The 18,698-nt window shown below is 49.2% G+C and overlaps 1 protein-coding gene across 3 annotated transcripts in view; it reads left to right on the forward strand.

Annotated features, from left to right (window-relative positions):
* Window positions 1-157: 157 nt before the first annotated feature.
* The window catches only part of PGAP1 (post-GPI attachment to proteins inositol deacylase 1), a 44,903-nt gene continuing 26,362 nt past the window's right edge, over window positions 158-18,698 (forward strand). For 2 of the 3 annotated variants that reach the window (XR_015057332.1, XM_085877773.1), the window contains exons 1-8: window positions 158-544; window positions 10,322-10,475; window positions 11,814-11,989; window positions 15,279-15,441; window positions 15,676-15,836; window positions 15,919-15,971; window positions 17,860-17,926; window positions 18,220-18,325. Coding sequence is in view for 2 of the 3 variants with exons in the window: in XM_085877773.1 (XP_085733899.1) it covers window positions 407-544; window positions 10,322-10,475; window positions 11,814-11,989; window positions 15,279-15,441; window positions 15,676-15,836; window positions 15,919-15,971; window positions 17,860-17,926; window positions 18,220-18,325 (1,018 nt within the window). In the remaining variant the exon portion in view is untranslated. The remainder of the gene's footprint in view (window positions 545-10,321; window positions 10,476-11,813; window positions 11,990-15,278; window positions 15,442-15,675; window positions 15,837-15,918; window positions 15,972-17,859; window positions 17,927-18,219; window positions 18,326-18,698) is intronic. The other variant, XM_085877772.1, reaches the window with a different exon arrangement.

An 18,698-nucleotide genomic window follows, 5' to 3' on the forward strand; every position in this document is an offset into this window, starting at 1 on the left:
TCCCCCTTCAACACGTCCCTCCCCTTCAACACGTCCCCCCTTCAACACGACCCTCCCCCCTTCAACACGTCCCCCCTTCAACACGTCCCTCCCCCCTTCAACACGTCCCTCCTCCCTTCAACACGTCCCTCCCCCCTTCAACACGTCCCTCCTCCCTTCAACACGTCCGTCATTAAGTGAAGAAGAAGAACCTCTCAGCCCGTTTGAGGTGATTCGTTTTTCAAACTGCGCCGCTTCCTTGGGACCACGTGTTTTATTTCTCAACCAATTAACATGTTTTCCCTCTCATGAATATCCATGACCCGGGATCGGGAACCTTTCACCGAGTTCGTGCGTGTAAACTGTCGTCGAGAGAACCTCACTGTACGTCTTGCAGGGGACAGTGGGCCCTCGTCAGCAAGTCCAAATGGGAAGGGTTGCGCTGGTGGTTCGGGCGGTGTTGTTCGGAATCCTGTTCATCGCCTCGTTGTCCCTCCTCCCCGACCGCGAGGGAAATCGCTGCTCCATGACCTACATGTTCGAAATGCCGAAGTTCCGGAACCTGGTACGTGATCCCTGTCGATCTGTTGCTGATGTTGATGTGCGAGGCTGGCAGGTGTGACGTGTGGTACAAGGCTGTCAGGTGTGACGTGTGGTACAAGGCTGTCAGGTGTGACGTGTGGTACAAGGCTGTCAGGTGTGACGTGTGGTACAAGGCTGTCAGGTGTGACGTGTGGTACAAGGCTGCCAGGTGTGACGTGTGGTACAAGGCTGTCAGGTGTGACGTGTGTGGTACAAGGCTGTCAGGTGTGACGTGTGGTACAAGGCTGTCAGATGTGACGTGTGTGGTACAAGGCTGTCAGGTGTGACGTGTGTGGTACAAGGCTGTCAGGTGTGACGTGTGTGGTACAAGGCTGTCAGGTGTGACGTGTGGTACAAGGCTGTCAGGTGTGACGTGTGTGGTACAAGGCTGTCAGGTGTGACGTGTGGTTCAAGGCTGTCAGGTGTGACGTGTGGTACAAGGCTGTCAGGTGTGACGTGTGGTACAAGGCTGTCAGGTGTGACGTGTGGTACAAGGCTGTCAGGTGTGACGTGTGGTACAAGGCTGCCAGGTGTGACGTGTGGTACAAGGCTGTCAGGTGTGACGTGTGTGGTACAAGGCTGTCAGGTGTGACGTGTGGTACAAGGCTGTCAGATGTGACGTGTGTGGTACAAGGCTGTCAGGTGTGACGTGTGTGGTACAAGGCTGTCAGGTGTGACGTGTGTGGTACAAGGCTGTCAGGTGTGACGTGTGGTACAAGGCTGTCAGGTGTGACGTGTGTGGTACAAGGCTGTCAGGTGTGACGTGTGGTTCAAGGCTGTCAGGTGTGACGTGTGGTACAAGGCTGTCAGGTGTGACGTGTGTGGTACAAGGCTGTCAGGTGTGACGTGTGGTTCAAGGCTGTCAGGTGTGACGTGTGGTACAAGGCTGGCAGGTGTGACGTGTGGTACAAGGCTGTCAGGTGTGACGTGTGTGGTACAAGGCTGTCAGGTGTGACGTGTGTGGTACAAGGCTGTCAGGTGTGACGTGTGGTACAAGGCTGTCAGGTGTGACGTGTGTGGTCCAAGGCTGTCAGGTGTGACGTGTGGTTCAAGGCTGTCAGGTGTGACGTGTGATACAAGGCTGTCAGGTGTGACGTGTGTGGTACAAGGCTGTCAGGTGTGACGTGTGGTTCAAGGCTGTCAGGTGTGACGTGTGGTACAAGGCTGGCAGGTGTGACGTGTGGTACAAGGCTGTCAGGTGTGACGTGTGTGGTACAAGGCTGTCAGGTGTGACGTGTGTGGTACAAGGCTGTCAGGTGTGACGTGTGGTACAAGGCTGTCAGGTGTGACGTGTGTGGTACAAGGCTGTCAGGTGTGACGTGTGGTTCAAGGCTGTCAGGTGTGACGTGTGGTACAAGGTTGTCAGGTGTGACGTGTGTGGTACAAGGCTGTCAGGTGTGACGTGTGGTTCAAGGCTGTCAGGTGTGACGTGTGTGGTACAAGGCTGTCAGGTGTGACGTGTGTGGTACAAGGCTGTCAGGTGTGACGTGTGGTACAAGGCTGTCAGGTGTGACGTGTGTGGTACAAGGCTGTCAGGTGTGACGTGTGGTTCAAGGCTGTCAGGTGTGACGTGTGGTACAAGGTTGTCAGGTGTGACGTGTGTGGTACAAGGCTGTCAGGTGTGACGTGTGGTTCAAGGCTGTCAGGTGTGACGTGTGGTTCAAGGCTGTCAGGTGTGACGTGTGGTTCAAGGCTGTCAGGTGTGACGTGTGGTACAAGGCTGGCAGGTGTGACGTGTGGTACAAGGCTGTCAGGTGTGACGTGTGTGGTACAAGGCTGTCAGGTGTGACGTGTGTGGTACAAGGCTGTCAGGTGTGACGTGTGGTACAAGGCTGTCAGGTGTGACGTGTGTGGTACAAGGCTGTCAGGTGTGACGTGTGGTTCAAGGCTGTCAGGTGTGACGTGTGGTACAAGGCTGTCAGGTGTGACGTGTGGTTCAAGGCTGTCAGGTGTGACGTGTGGTACAAGGCTGGCAGGTGTGACGTGTGGTACAAGGCTGGCAGGTGTGACGTGTGGTACAAGGCTGGCAGGTGTGACGTGTGGTACAAGGCTGGCAGGTGTGACGTGTGGTACAACGCTGGCAGGTGTGACGTGTGGTACAAGGCTGTCAGGTGTGACGTGTGGTACAAGGCTGGCAGGTGTGACGTGTGGTACAACGCTGGCAGGTGTGACGTGTGTGGTACAAGGCTGGCAGGTGTGACGTGTGTGGTACAAGGCTGGCAGGTGTGACGAGTGGTACAAGGCTGGCAGGTGTGACGTGTGGTACAAGGCTGGCAGGTGTGACGTGTGGTACAAGGCTGGCAGGTGTGACGTGTGGTACAAGGCTGGCAGGTGTGACATGTGGTACAAGGCTGTCAGGTGTGACGTGTGGTACAAGATTGGCAGGTGTGACGTGTGGTACAAGACTGGCAGGTGTGACGTGTGGTACAAGGCTGTCAGGTGTGACGTGTCGTACAAGGCTGTGAGGTGTGACGTGTCGTACAAAGCTGTCAGGTGTGACGTGTCGTACAAGCCTGGCAGGTGTGTGGTGCAAGGCTGGCATGTGTGACGTGTCGGTCAAGGCTGTCAGGTGTGACATGTGGTACAAGGCTGTCAGGTGTGACGTGTGTGGTACAAGGCTGGCAGGTGTGACGTGTGGTACAAGGCTGTCAGGTGTGACGTGTGGTACAAGGCTGGCAGGTGTGACGTGTGGTACAAGGCTGGCAGGTGTGACGTGTGGTACAAGTCTGGCATGTGTGACGTGTGGTACAAGGCTGTCACGTGTGACGTGTGGTACAAGATTGGCAGGTGTGACGTGTGGTACAAGGCTGTCAGGTGTGACGTGTGTGGTACAAGGCTGTCAGGTGTGACGTGTGTGGTACAAGGCTGTCAGGTGTGACGTGTGGTAGAAGGCTGTCAGGTGTGACGTGTGTGGTACAAGGCTGTCAGGTGTGACGTGTGGTTCAAGGCTGTCAGGTGTGACGTGTCGTACAAGGCTGTCAGGTGTGACGTGTGTGGTACAAGGCTGTCAGGTGTGACGTGTGTGGTACAAGGCTGTCAGGTGTGACGTGTGGTTCAAGGCTGTCAGGTGTGACGTGTGGTACAAGGCTGGCAGGTGTGACGTGTGTGGTACAAGGCTGGCAGGTGTGACGTGTGTGGTACAAGGCTGTCAGGTGTGACGTGTGTGGTACAAGGCTGTCAGGTGTGACGTGTGTGGTACAAGGCTGTCAGGTGTGACGTGTGGTACAAGGCTGTCAGGTGTGACGTGTGTGGTACAAGGCTGTCAGGTGTGACGTGTGGTTCAAGACTGTCAGGTGTGACGTGTGGTACAAGGCTGTCAGGTGTGACGTGTGGTTCAAGGCTGTCAGGTGTGACGTGTGGTACAAGGCTGGCAGGTGTGACGTGTGGTACAAGGCTGGCAGGTGTGACGTGTGGTACAAGGCTGGCAGGTGTGACGTGTGGTACAACGCTGGCAGGTGTGACGTGTGGTACAAGGCTGTCAGGTGTGACGTGTGGTACAAGGCTGGCAGTTGCGACGTGTGGTACAAGGCTGGCAGGTGTGACGTGTGGTACAAGGCTGGCAGGTGTGACGTGTGGTACAAGGCTGGCAGGTGTGACGTGTGGTACAACGCTGGCAGGTGTGACGTGTGGTACAAGGCTGTCAGGTGTGACGTGTGGTACAAGGCTGGCAGGTGTGACGTGTGTGTGGTACAAGGCTGTCAGGTGTGACGTGTGGTACAAGGCTGGCAGGTGTGACGAGTGGTACAAGGCTGGCAGGTGTGACGTGTGGTACAAGGCTGGCAGGTGTGACGTGTGGTACAAGGCTGGCAGGTGTGACATGTGGTACAAGTCTGGCATGTGTGACGTGTGGTACAAGGCTGTCAGGTGTGACGTGTGGTACAAGATTGGCAGGTGTGACGTGTGGTACAAGGCTGGTAGGTGTGACGTGTGGTACAAGGCTGTCAGGTGTGACGTGTCGTACAAGGCTGTGAGGTGTGACGTGTCGTACAAAGCTGTCAGGTGTGACGTGTCGTACAAGGCTGGCAGGTGTGTGGTGCAAGGCTGGCATGTGTGACGTGTCGGTCAAGGCTGTCAAGTGTGACATGTGGTACAAGGCTGTCAGGTGTGACGTGTGTGGTGCAAGGCTGGCAGGTGTGACGTGTGGTACAAGGCTGTCAGGTGTGGCGTGTGGTACAAGGCTGGCAGGTGTGACGTGTGGTACAAGGCTGGCAGGTGTGACGTGTGGTACAAGGCTGGCAGGTGTGACGTGTGGTACAAGGCTGTGAGGTGTGACGTGTCGTACAAGGCTGTGAGGTGTGACGTGTCGTACAAAGCTGTCAGGTGTGACGTGTCGTACAAGGCTGGCAGGTGTGTGGTGCAAGGCTGGCATGTGTGACGTGTCGGTCAAGGCTGTCAGGTGTGACATGTGGTACAAGGCTGTCAGGTGTGATGTGTGTGGTACAAGGCTGGCAGGTGTGACGTGTGGTACAAGGCTGTCAGGTGTGACGTGTGGAACAAGGCTGGCAGGTGTGACGTGTGGTACAAGGCTGGCAGGTGTGACGTGTGGTACAAGGCTGGCAGGTGTGACGTGTGGTACAAGTCTGGCATGTGTGACGTGTGGTACAAGGCTGTCACGTGTGACGTGTGGTACAAGATTGGCAGGTGTGACGTGTGGTACAAGGCTGTCAGGTGTGACGTGTCGTACAAGGCTGTCAGGTGTGACGTGTCGTACAAAGCTGTCAGGTGTGACGTGTCGTACAAGGCTGTCAGGTGTGACGTGTGGTACAAGGCTGGCAGGTGTGTGGTGCAAGGCTGGCATGTGTGACGTGTCGGTCAAGGCTGTCAGGTGTGACGTGTGTGGTACAAGGCTGGCAGCTGTGTGGTACAAGGCTGGCAGCTGTGTGGTACAAGGCTGTCAGGTGTGACGTGTGGTACAAGGCTGTCAGGTGTGGCGTGTGGTACAAGGCAGTCAGGTGTGACGTGTGGTACAAGGCAGTCAGGTGTGACGTGTGGTACAAGGCTGTCAGGTGTGACGTGTGGTACAAGGCTGTCAGGTGTGACGTGTGGTACAAGGCTGTCAGGTGTGACGTGTGGTACAAGGCTGGCAGGTGTGACGTGTGGTACAAGGCTGTCAGGTGTGACGTGTGTGGTACAAGGCTGGCAGGTGTGATGTGTGTGGTACAAGGCTGGCATGTGTGGCGTGTGGTGCAAAGCTGGCAAGTGTGTGGTACAAGGCTGGCAGGTGTGACGTGTGGTACAAGGCTGTCAGGTGTGTGGTACAAGGCTGTCAGGTATGATGTGTGGTACAAGGCTGTCAGGTGCGACGTGTGGTACGAGGCTGTCAGGTGCGACGTGTGGTACGAGGCTGTCAGGTGCGACGTGTGGTACGAGGCTGTCAGGTGCGACGTGTGGTACGAGGCTGTCAGGTGCGACGTGTGGTACGAGGCTGTCAGGTGCGACGTGTGGTACAAGGCTGTCAGGTGCGACGTGTGGTACAAGGCTGTCAGGTGCGACGTGTGGTACAAGGCTGTCAGGTGCGACGTGTGGTACAAGGCTGTCAGGTGCGACGTGTGGTACAAGGCTGGCAGTTGCGACGTGTGGTACAAGGCTGGCATGTGTGACGTGTGGTACAAGGTTGGCAGGTGTGACGTGTGGTACAAGGCTGGCAGGTGTGACGTGTGGTACAAGGCTGTCAGGTGTGACGTGTGTGGTACAAGGCTGGCAGGTGTGATGTGTGTGGTACAAGGCTGGCATGTGTGGCGTGTGGTGCAAAGCTGGCAAGTGTGTGGTACAAGGCTGGCATGTGTGGCGTGTGGTACAATGTTGGCAGGTGTGACGTGTGGTACAAGGCTGGCATGTGTGGTGTGTGGTGCAAAGCTGGCAAGTGTGTGGTACAAGGCTGGCAGGTGTGACGTGTGGTACAAGGCTGTCAGGTGTGTGGTACAAGGCTGTCAGGTATGATGTGTGGTACAAGGCTGTCAGGTATGATGTGTGGTACAAGGCTGTCAGGTGCGACGTGTGGTACGAGGCTGTCAGGTGCGACGTGTGGTACGAGGCTGTCAGGTGCGACGTGTGGTACGAGGCTGTCAGGTGCGACGTGTGGTACAAGGCTGTCAGGTGCGACGTGTGGTACAAGGCTGTCAGGTGCGACGTGTGGTACAAGGCTGTCAGGTGCGACGTGTGGTACAAGGCTGTCAGGTGCGACGTGTGGTACAAGGCTGTCAGGTGCGACGTGTGGTACAAGGCTGGCAGGTGCGACGTGTGGTACAAGGCTGGCATGTGTGACGTGTGGTACAAGGCTGGCATGTGTGACGTGTGGTACAAGGTTGGCAGGTGTGACGTGTGGTACAAGGCTGGCAGGTGTGACGTGTGGTACAAGGCTGGCAGGTGTGACATGTGGTACAAGTCTGGCATGTGTGACGTGTGGTACAAGGCTGTCAGGTGTGACGTGTGGTACAAGATTGGCAGGTGTGACGTGTGGTACAAGGCTGGTAGGTGTGACGTGTGGTACAAGGCTGTCAGGTGTGACGTGTCGTACAAGGCTGTGAGGTGTGACGTGTCGTACAAAGCTGTCAGGTGTGACGTGTCGTACAAGGCTGGCAGGTGTGTGGTGCAAGGCTGGCATGTGTGACGTGTCGGTCAAGGCTGTCAAGTGTGACATGTGGTACAAGGCTGTCAGGTGTGACGTGTGTGGTGCAAGGCTGGCAGGTGTGACGTGTGGTACAAGGCTGTCAGGTGTGGCGTGTGGTACAAGGCTGGCAGGTGTGACGTGTGGTACAAGGCTGGCAGGTGTGACGTGTGGTACAAGGCTGGCAGGTGTGACGTGTGGTACAAGGCTGTGAGGTGTGACGTGTCGTACAAGGCTGTGAGGTGTGACGTGTCGTACAAAGCTGTCAGGTGTGACGTGTCGTACAAGGCTGGCAGGTGTGTGGTGCAAGGCTGGCATGTGTGACGTGTCGGTCAAGGCTGTCAGGTGTGACATGTGGTACAAGGCTGTCAGGTGTGATGTGTGTGGTACAAGGCTGGCAGGTGTGGACGTGTGGTACAAGGCTGTCAGGTGTGACGTGTGGAACAAGGCTGGCAGGTGTGACGTGTGGTACAAGGCTGGCAGGTGTGACGTGTGGTACAAGGCTGGCAGGTGTGACGTGTGGTACAAGTCTGGCATGTGTGACGTGTGGTACAAGGCTGTCACGTGTGACGTGTGGTACAAGATTGGCAGGTGTGACGTGTGGTACAAGGCTGTCAGGTGTGACGTGTCGTACAAGGCTGTCAGGTGTGACGTGTCGTACAAAGCTGTCAGGTGTGACGTGTCGTACAAGGCTGTCAGGTGTGACGTGTGGTACAAGGCTGGCAGGTGTGTGGTGCAAGGCTGGCATGTGTGACGTGTCGGTCAAGGCTGTCAGGTGTGACGTGTGTGGTACAAGGCTGGCAGCTGTGTGGTACAAGGCTGGCAGCTGTGTGGTACAAGGCTGTCAGGTGTGACGTGTGGTACAAGGCTGTCAGGTGTGGCGTGTGGTACAAGGCAGTCAGGTGTGACGTGTGGTACAAGGCAGTCAGGTGTGACGTGTGGTACAAGGCTGTCAGGTGTGACGTGTGGTACAAGGCTGTCAGGTGTGACGTGTGGTACAAGGCTGTCAGGTGTGACGTGTGGTACAAGGCTGGCAGGTGTGACGTGTGGTACAAGGCTGTCAGGTGTGACGTGTGTGGTACAAGGCTGGCAGGTGTGATGTGTGTGGTACAAGGCTGGCATGTGTGGCGTGTGGTGCAAAGCTGGCAAGTGTGTGGTACAAGGCTGGCAGGTGTGACGTGTGGTACAAGGCTGTCAGGTGTGTGGTACAAGGCTGTCAGGTATGATGTGTGGTACAAGGCTGTCAGGTGCGACGTGTGGTACGAGGCTGTCAGGTGCGACGTGTGGTACGAGGCTGTCAGGTGCGACGTGTGGTACGAGGCTGTCAGGTGCGACGTGTGGTACGAGGCTGTCAGGTGCGACGTGTGGTACGAGGCTGTCAGGTGCGACGTGTGGTACAAGGCTGTCAGGTGCGACGTGTGGTACAAGGCTGTCAGGTGCGACGTGTGGTACAAGGCTGTCAGGTGCGACGTGTGGTACAAGGCTGTCAGGTGCGACGTGTGGTACAAGGCTGGCAGTTGCGACGTGTGGTACAAGGCTGGCATGTGTGACGTGTGGTACAAGGTTGGCAGGTGTGACGTGTGGTACAAGGCTGGCAGGTGTGACGTGTGGTACAAGGCTGTCAGGTGTGACGTGTGTGGTACAAGGCTGGCAGGTGTGATGTGTGTGGTACAAGGCTGGCATGTGTGGCGTGTGGTGCAAAGCTGGCAAGTGTGTGGTACAAGGCTGGCATGTGTGGCGTGTGGTACAATGTTGGCAGGTGTGACGTGTGGTACAAGGCTGGCATGTGTGGTGTGTGGTGCAAAGCTGGCAAGTGTGTGGTACAAGGCTGGCAGGTGTGACGTGTGGTACAAGGCTGTCAGGTGTGTGGTACAAGGCTGTCAGGTATGATGTGTGGTACAAGGCTGTCAGGTATGATGTGTGGTACAAGGCTGTCAGGTGCGACGTGTGGTACGAGGCTGTCAGGTGCGACGTGTGGTACGAGGCTGTCAGGTGCGACGTGTGGTACGAGGCTGTCAGGTGCGACGTGTGGTACAAGGCTGTCAGGTGCGACGTGTGGTACAAGGCTGTCAGGTGCGACGTGTGGTACAAGGCTGTCAGGTGCGACGTGTGGTACAAGGCTGTCAGGTGCGACGTGTGGTACAAGGCTGTCAGGTGCGACGTGTGGTACAAGGCTGGCAGGTGCGACGTGTGGTACAAGGCTGGCATGTGTGACGTGTGGTACAAGGCTGGCATGTGTGACGTGTGGTACAAGGTTGGCAGGTGTGACGTGTGGTACAAGGCTGGCAGGTGTGACGTGTGGTACAAGGCTGTCAGGTGCGACGTGTGGTACGAGGCTGTCAGGTGCGACGTGTGGTACGAGGCTGGCAGGTGCGACGTGTGGTACAAGGCTGGCAGGTGTGATGTGTGTGGTACAAGGCTGGCAGGTGTGACGTGTGGTGCAAAGCTGGCAAGTGTGTGGTACAAGGCTGGCATGTGTGGCGTGTGGTGCAAAGCTGGCAAGTGTGTGGTGCAAAGCTGGCAAGTGTGTGGTACAAGGCTGGCAGGTGTGACGTGTGGTACAAGGCTGTCAGGTGTGTTGTACAAGGCTGTCAGGTGTGACGTGTTGTACAAGGCTGTCAGCTGCGACGTGTGGTACAAGGCTGTCAGGTGCGACGTGTGGTACAAGGCTGTCAGGTGCGACGTGTGGTATAAGGCTGTCAGGTGCGACGTGTGGTACAAGGCTGTCAGGTGCGACGTGTGGTACAAGGCTGTCAGGTGCGACGTGTGGTACAAGGCTGTCAGGTGCGACGTGTGGTACAAGGCTGTCAGGTGCGACGTGTGGTACAAGGCTGTCAGGTGCGACGTGTGGTACAAGGCTGTCAGGTGCGACGTGTGGTACAAGGCTGTCAGGTGCGACGTGTGGTACAAGGCTGTCAGGTGCGACGTGTGGTGCAAGGCTGGCAGGTGTGTGGTACAAGGCTGGCAGGTGTGACATGTGGTACAAGGCTGGCAGGTGTGTGGTACAAGACTGGCAGGTGTAGCCAACACCAGGTATAGCACCAGGCAGAGCATATTTTGGGATAGTTCTGAAAGCCCTCTTCAGGTCAATGAACAGGACCCATTGCTGTCTCGTCACCACCTTGCCACTGACCCTTTCCTTGCTTTGCACAGTATCAATCCATTTGGCCACGGTTGCCATATCGACAAATGGGTTACGGCTTGTATCTGTACGGGGAAGGTCACACGGTGGAACGTGATCGTGACCTTCAACTCAGCGGAATCCCTGTATTATACATCCCAGGGAATGCAGGCAGTGAAAAGCAAGGTTTGTTGGACGTCATATTTTGATATTCTTCTTTGCACCTTATTTCTTGATTACCGCCACCACCGAAGGTGAAGGACGTTATGTTTTCACCCCGTCTGTCTCTTTGTCTGTTTGTTAGTTGCAAAATCGAAGATTTTCAAGTACATTGGTCAGTCAATTTTGTTATTCTGTCTGTCTGATTGTTTATCGCCTGCAGCTCACAATTTTAAACCGATCTTCACGAAACTTCACCACATGGTCGAGTTTGGCATAAGCAGGAAGCATCGTATTGTTTTTGAGGTTAAAAGGTCAACATACGCCGAAGGTCAACAAATTTGTCAAGTTTCTGAAATCCTCAATTTTCATGCAATCGACTTCAAATTTGAAGAGGATTTATATTTCAGGTCACCGAATTCAACCAGCCAATTATTTTTGAGATCAACGTGGACCAATTGGTCAACAACTAAGGTGGTATTTGTAAAATCCTCAATTTTCATCCAATTGACTTGAAATTTGAAGAGGAGTTGCATATTTGGTCATTGAATTCAACCAACAATTATTTTTGAGGTCAAATTTGTTTTTGTGGATTTTGCAAGTGTCGTGCTCTGCACAACATCTTGTTTGTTTGTGTGCAGGATAATCTCAAAATGTTGTGGACGGAGTATGATGAAATTTTGTGGACAGGTTGGGTGTGTGACGAGGACGAACTGATTCGATTTTGGTGAATATCCGAAAATCCGGATCTGGATACGAGAGTTATTAAATTTTTTTTAATGATTCTTCACCATTGAGACAGAGGGCCAAAAACGATACTACAGCATGATATTAAAAAAAAATGTATTGGGCCTGATATGTTCTCGTAGATCAGGCATTGCGTGGCGGAGGTACGCGCTCCACCGAGTGCCCTTCTTGTTAAAACCTATTTCTTTCCCATTCCGCCATGCATCCTATTTCCTTCATTCCCATTCTTTGCATTAATACTTCTTCCTTTGTGCATTTTCCTTCACAACATGAGTACATGACATTGCAGTATATTCTTTGCATTCATACATTAAAGTACATTTCCTACCCTGTGGTAGTCTGTGACATTGAATATGCCTTGACACCTGTACCCTGCTTGAATTCCATAATGCAACATTATGTGCTACTTAGGTTACAACACAAAAACTTGCCTTCCCTCCCCTTCCCCTTTTCCTTCCCTCTCCCTCCTGAAGTGTAATATTATTCTCATTGTACAAATTCATAACAGATGACCAAAGAGCAATGAAACGTGTATGACACTGTTTTTTTTGAAATTGACTTTCTGGAGGAGTCCTTATCGACTCAACCATGATCGTGCCTGTTGTATTTCTTGCTCAGTACGTTCACTGGCTTCGGTGGCATTACGCAAGGCCCAGACCCTCCAGAGCCCTTTCCACCTCGACTTCTTCACCATTGCCTATAATGAAGAGTTTGTGGCACTGTATGGCGGTGTGCTCGAGAGGCAGACGCGTTTCGCCAATGCTTGCCTACACGGCCTGCTCTCCCTCTATCCGGTGACAAACGAATGTTACGGTGTCCTATATTTTGCATGATGATTTTAATGGCATCTCGTCCACCATTGAATTATCTGTTATGGGTTGATGATTCGTTAAATCAAGTTAATAATGCAAGTAACGCATCTCTTTGGTGGAACTCTTGATGATTGGAGAAATGTGGGAAGAGGAGTTCGGTTTTCCTCACTGAAACCATAAAGTATATTATAGCTTGTGTTGGTTCTGGTTGTAATTCTAATCTGTGGTGGTTTAGGATGAGGTTACCTTGACCTGCAGAAGTATTCACTCCAAACTTTTCACCTTTTGATACCACTTGAGCTTATTTCATGGTGCTTTCAAATCAAACTTAATATATAGTCTTAACAAACTGCTCCAAAGTGATAAAGTTAAAAAATACAGATAATATATGAATAAGTTAGATTAACAGAGAAAACTACAATGGTATAATGGTATTCAGTAGAATGTATACATCTGCCAGGCTGAACAGTTTACATTTTTTATCCCACTCATGGGCCAGATCTACATCCTAACCTGAACCAAAATCGAATCGGCTTGTTCTCATCACCGAAACAACTCATCCATCTCGTTTTGTCATTTAAGTCGTCCACAACTTGAAATATCATGCTACATATCATATTTGGTCCCATTTCTCAATGGTGAATCACATAAAAAGTTTTAAAATCCTCTTTTTCGGATTTGGATATTCACCAAAATCAAATTGAGTCATCCGTGTCATACGACCAACTTGTCCACCACGTTGCGTACAAATCTGTCCACAACTTTTTGAGATATTGTGTTATATATCATCTTTAGCCCTTTCTCTCAATTGTAAAGAATCACTTTAAAAATTCTAGTTTCCGCATTCGGATCTTAACCAAAATTGAATTCAGTTCTTCCTTGTCACACACGCAACCACTCCACCAGATTTCTTCCACATACATCCACAACCTTTGAGATATCCTGTTCACGGACGGGTGAAAACGTAACCTCCACCACCTTCAGTGGCGGAGGTAATCGGATGATCGATATAATTAGTCCAGAAATGGGTTGAAAGGAACGCGCCGCTTGCGCCTTGCACACTCTCATCCCGCGCAATGTGGCGTGGGGTTCCTTTCTATTATCGGCCTCGGTTCGCGTTCCGTGCAGTGTGGGCGTCGTGATGGGTGTGTTTCCTGTGTTGTGTTAAACACCATCAGGTGGAAATTACCGCTGCAAGTGCGTTTGGCAAGCTGTGTTTTGTACGGAGGGTTGTGGGTGTCGTGCCTGCTTGAAAAATCGCTTGAAAAATTCTCGTCGCCGGATCCGGATCCAGATCTTCACCAAAATTTAATCAGTCCTTGTCACACACCCAACCTGCCCACCAAATTTCATCCATATCTGTCCACAACTTTTTCAGATATCCTGCACACATACAGACAGACAGACAGACAGACAGACAGAGAGGGGTGAAAACATCACTTCCTTCACCTTCGGTGGCAATTGTAGACACATCACCAATAATTGAGTCTTTTGGTTAAAATTGTCTTGAAAATCATTTAATACCATGAAAAGATAATTTCATAAAAAAAATAAAATTGGTTCCCCCCTTCAAATTTTCCCCTTCCCTCAAGCAAGAAATATTGTTCAAAACATTAAATACAATATATTAAATTTGTTATGAAAAAAACCTCAATTAATAAATGTCATCAATTTGAACATTGGCTTAAAAATGGCATTTAGTTGTTTCTGGAATGACGTTGTCACAGGGTCAAAAGCATACCCAGCTACACCAAGAACGATGTTCTTCCGAGTTGACACCGGTGCACGAAAAAGTGTCAAACTAAAATTGCCAGGACCGGACCACGAACCCGAAAAACAATCCACTTTGGCTTCTGGACTACCATCACCACTGTCAAGCATGGTGGTGGCAGCATCATGCTCTGGAGCTGCTTTTCATCAGCAGGGACTGGCAAGCTTGTCAGTATAGATGGGACGATTGATGGTGCAAACTACAGGAGAATCCTTGATCAAAACCTGCTTGAGTCGGCAATGAATCTGAAACTAGGTAGGAGATTCTCATTTCAGTAGGGCATTAATCCGAAGTACAAAGATCAAGCCACGCTGGAGTGGCTGACTAAGAAGAAAATAAATGTTATTGAGTAGCTCAGTCAAAGTCCTGACTTGAGCCCAATCGAACATTTTTGGCAAGACAAATATTTCAGTCCATCGACGATCCCCATCAAACTTGGCAGAACTGGAGTAGTTTTCACAAGAAGAATAGGAAAACATTTCACCATCTCACAGTACAATGCTGGTAGTGACCGACCCAAAACGACTCGTAGCAGTCATTTTTGCAAAAGGTGCTTCCACCAAGTACTGACCTCAGGGGCTGAATACTTTTACAACCAGTGAATTTTTATTTGTACATGTTTTTTGCAAATATTCCTGGCATGTAACCTCCTTCAACTTTAAGTGTTTTGTTTAATCTCCCCAGTTATAAATAAAAAAGTTCATTTCATTTGGAAAAATTGTTTCTTCATCATTGGTAATTCATCTGAATGTTCATAAGTGCGAGGGGGTGAATACTTTTTTAGGCCACCGTACGTTGAGACACACTGGCTGCAGTCTATAATGAAAGGTGGACAGGTTGGGCGTGTGATGGTGGTGGACAGGTGTCTTTAACAGGTGGACAGGTGTCTTGGTGGACTTGAACAACTGGGTTAATTTTAACAAAACTTGGTGGACAGGTTGGGTGTGTGATGACAACAAATTGAGAGGGGAAGGGAACCTGAATCGCCAAGAATGTGCTAGTTATGGCGTTTTAAACGAGATTTGTCAAAGTTTTCAAAAGTCTATCCAAATGAGGTTAATTAACGTCACTACAACAGAGGCTATTTGTGGACTCAATTGAGCACCGAAGGAAAGAAATTGAACCTCCACAGGATATTTTATCATACATTTGTCTTGCTGTCCAAATGGTCTTGCTGTCAAACTTTGTAAATAGGAAACAGAAAGTTTGCTTCACTTATTTTGGATTGAATACCTTAAGACATTTTTCATTGAACAGTACCCCCACCAAGTTTTTTTTTTTTTTTTTTTTTTTTTTTTTTTTTTTTTTTTTTTTGCATGACTTCAGATTTATATTCTGGGACACCAACTTAGCTGTTTTTAATGATGTGCTTGTGCTGCTACCATCTCGCGGATGACTTCATATGATGCATAAAGAGAGCTTTGAATACATAGGATGTACATGTAATTGCAGGAAATTGGCAACTTTATGTTGCAACTTGTTTGCACAATGTATCCACAGAACCGCCCACAAAGTGTGGTGCTCGTCGGCCACTCCATGGGTGGTGTAGTGACTCGAGGCTTGTTTGCCCTTCCGGGCTTCGACTCGTCCCTTGTCAGTGTGGTTATCAGTTTGGCCACACCACAGCTCGCCCCGGTTGTCATGTTTGACTCTCTGTTGAGAGGTGGGCTCAGGACTTACACTGCAGGTTTACAAAAATATCCTGTAAATGATTTATGAAAGGAGTGTGGGGGGAGGGGGGGATGGAAATGGCTGAGCTAAATAAATAAATAAAAAACATTCTCTTTGTTTTTTATCGGATAGACCTCTTCTCATTCGGGCACTGGTTTATAACTGCCTTGTTGCTTTGAGGTGGATCATGTTCCTCCCACACAGAATGCTGTATTCCTGACACCAGATTACTTGGAGCATGTAAATGCTCACTGGTTGCAGAATGCCGAGCAGCTGAGGCACGTGAGCATCTTGTCTGTTGGTGGAGGACACCGTGACCGGGAGGTGCGCTCTGCACTCACCTCGCTTCGTCATGTGGACGTCTACAACAATACCGTCTCTGTTGTCGTACGTAGATCACCTTCCCTTACTTGAGCTTTCATACTGTCATATCCTGTATTGCCCTGCCAATTCATCTTTGTATTTGTAGACCTGTGCTGTACCTCTTACCTGGCAGTCACCAGATCATCAGGCCATTGTTTGGTAAGTTCCTTGCCGATTGACGGAACATGCTTTATCTGAATTGATGTTGATCAACAGACTTCATGTGGAGAAATGAATGCAGTTATTAGCCTGTCTCCTGATACTTTGATGAGCAAACGACAATGTTTGTCTCTTTTCTGGGTTTTTTTATTTATTTTCCTTTCCTCATCGTTAGTGTTGATCTTCTTGTCATCAGCTCTTCCAGAAGCTTTGAACTTTGTATGTGAGAAAATAAAGGCTCATTGAGTTTTTAAATGTATCACATTTTATGCTTTGGGCACATTAATATTTTCTGTGTGAGAGATGTTCCAAACATTTTTTGTTTTGTTTTGAGGGAATTGGTCCGAATCGTGCATTAAAAAAAATAGAAGATTGTACTTGAGTTAAGCACTGCACAGATACTTGGATTTGTACTCTTAAATAAGGGCATAATTAAATATGAGAGCCATTAATTGCAGTCCAACGACGATCCCCATCAGACTTAGCAGAAACAGAGCAAGGTTTTTCTTTATACTCAGAGTACTCAGAATCGACTTATCTATGGTTTAAGACATTGAATTACATAAATTATTTTTGTTTTATTTTTGCAAAATGTTATATTTTCTAAAATAAATTTGTGTAATGTTTAATTTAAAACACACCACACCAAGTTTCCACTTAATGTCGTGAATGCATTTCTCGAAAGTGTGACGTTGAGCAAACAAAGGTTTTCACATAGACGTGATGTTATAATGGGGTTATGCATTCCTAGGCACATTTTAGGTCGCTCTAACATAATTTTAGCCCCACTTAACTACATATTAGGGACAAATATTAAACGAATCAAAATTTGTGAGCTGGGAAGGCAAAGGGGAGGTAAGTCAAGAGTGATATGGCGCTGCCCTTACTCCGATCGGGCTTTCGGGTGAGTCCCGCGGCAAATCTGGAATCGTGAAATCTCCGATCGAATGGGCCGTGCAGTGAGTCTGGATCAGAGAAGTCATTCCTGAGGTTCCATGAGATGGTGAGATCTGAGTTTGGGGGAAATAAAATACGGAATTACGATACTGATGTCGAGTGATGGATGATATGGTGTGCTGTAGTGATTTGTGATCAGATTAAATGTGTTGAGACTTGCTCAGTGATTAAGGTCTTTGATGGATTACAATATGTGTCCGGTGTTCATGTTGATTATTAAGGAGTTGTAAACTGCCACAAAATGTAATGTGCTAAGAGATATTCTGTCACTTGTTTTTAAATACTGTACCTCCATATGATAGCAAACGTATTGAAAAACTATTTACATTCCTAATTTATCCGAAGGTCGTCCCACAAAGTAATTCGAATAATATGCACAAAATGGCTCATTAATAATCATGACCCTGGAAGTCCAGTAGGCAGCGATGCATTGATGGTGTCAGGAAGGAATTCGCACATCTATTGTTCTGACAGTTTTGCTAACTACTGTAGGTGATCTAGTTTCATCTTGTACTCCAAATTGACTTGTTTATCAACGAAGGAAAGAAGAATGGGGAAATTGGTCAATTTGACTTGGACTCCACATCGACTAGCAGGCCAAAAAATACGGTAATACAATTGTATTACACACGCATGATTAGTGATGGTAAAATTCATGTTTATTGACATCAAAGAGTGCAATTATTTTTCGTAAATACGGCTCCCATTGTTTTATTCCTGATTCACAATGTGTTCCGTCTTATCAAGGCTTTCCCAAACCACTCGCTCAACGATTGTATCATCTTCTAACAACCGCGTACATCTCTCTGGGGCTGATTAAGCTCACCATCGAGTGACCTCAACTACAGTACATGACAGCAGCATGAAAAAGAATAAAATTCTGTTACCTTTTTACTTACCCACCATACCTCTTTGACATTTGTTAATTCAGGTGCAAGGAGCTGGTTCTAGCCATCATCAGGTCTCTCTTCGACATGGTGGATGATAACCGCAAGCAGGCAAGCAGATAAATTACCATATTTAAACACCTTCTGGAGTTCGTGCAAAACCCTAAATTTTGAAAGTTTAGATTTTGATGACTATCTTATGAAGCAACAAGAATTACAAATGTGCACACTAGTTGAGTGTGATTTCAAATGAGCAACTATCCCCAGCATTTTAACAAGACTATGGATAATTGTCGACATTTTTTTCTGTAGTTTCTTTTCACAATGTACTCATTTCAACAGATGTGTGTGGATAGAGTAACACCCTCGTTTTTTGTTTTATTTATCCATGAACTACCATGCAGATCACGAATAGTGCAGCAAAAAGGATGGACATATTACGGCATCATTTTATCAGGAATCCTGGCGTGAGCTATTCACACGGCTTGGAGCGTAATGTGGAATTTCCAGGTGCGTTTCATAAATGATTTTTCAACATTGCAGAAAGTTTTCACCCGTTTGTCTGTTCGTTAGCACAATATTTCAAAACGTTGTTGATGGATTCAGGCAAAACTTGGTGGATAGGTTGGGTGTGTGATAAGAACAAATTGATTAGATATTGGTGAGGATCTGTATAATATAGTTTTTTTTTTTAATGATTTTTCACAATTAAGAGATGGGGTCAAAAACAATATGTAGCACAATATCTCAAAAGATTGTGAGCTGGTTATGTCAAAACTTGTTGGATGAGTTGGTAGGTGACAAGAACAAGCCAATTTGATTTTGGTTCAGGTCTGGATCCAGATCCGGCCAATCAGTGGGATACAAAACAAAGACTATTCAG

Source organism: Eptatretus burgeri, chromosome 4 (assembly GCF_056783735.1).
Source record: "Eptatretus burgeri isolate ZD-2024b chromosome 4, Ebu_testis_v1, whole genome shotgun sequence".
NCBI lineage: Eukaryota > Metazoa > Chordata > Myxini > Myxiniformes > Myxinidae > Eptatretus > Eptatretus burgeri.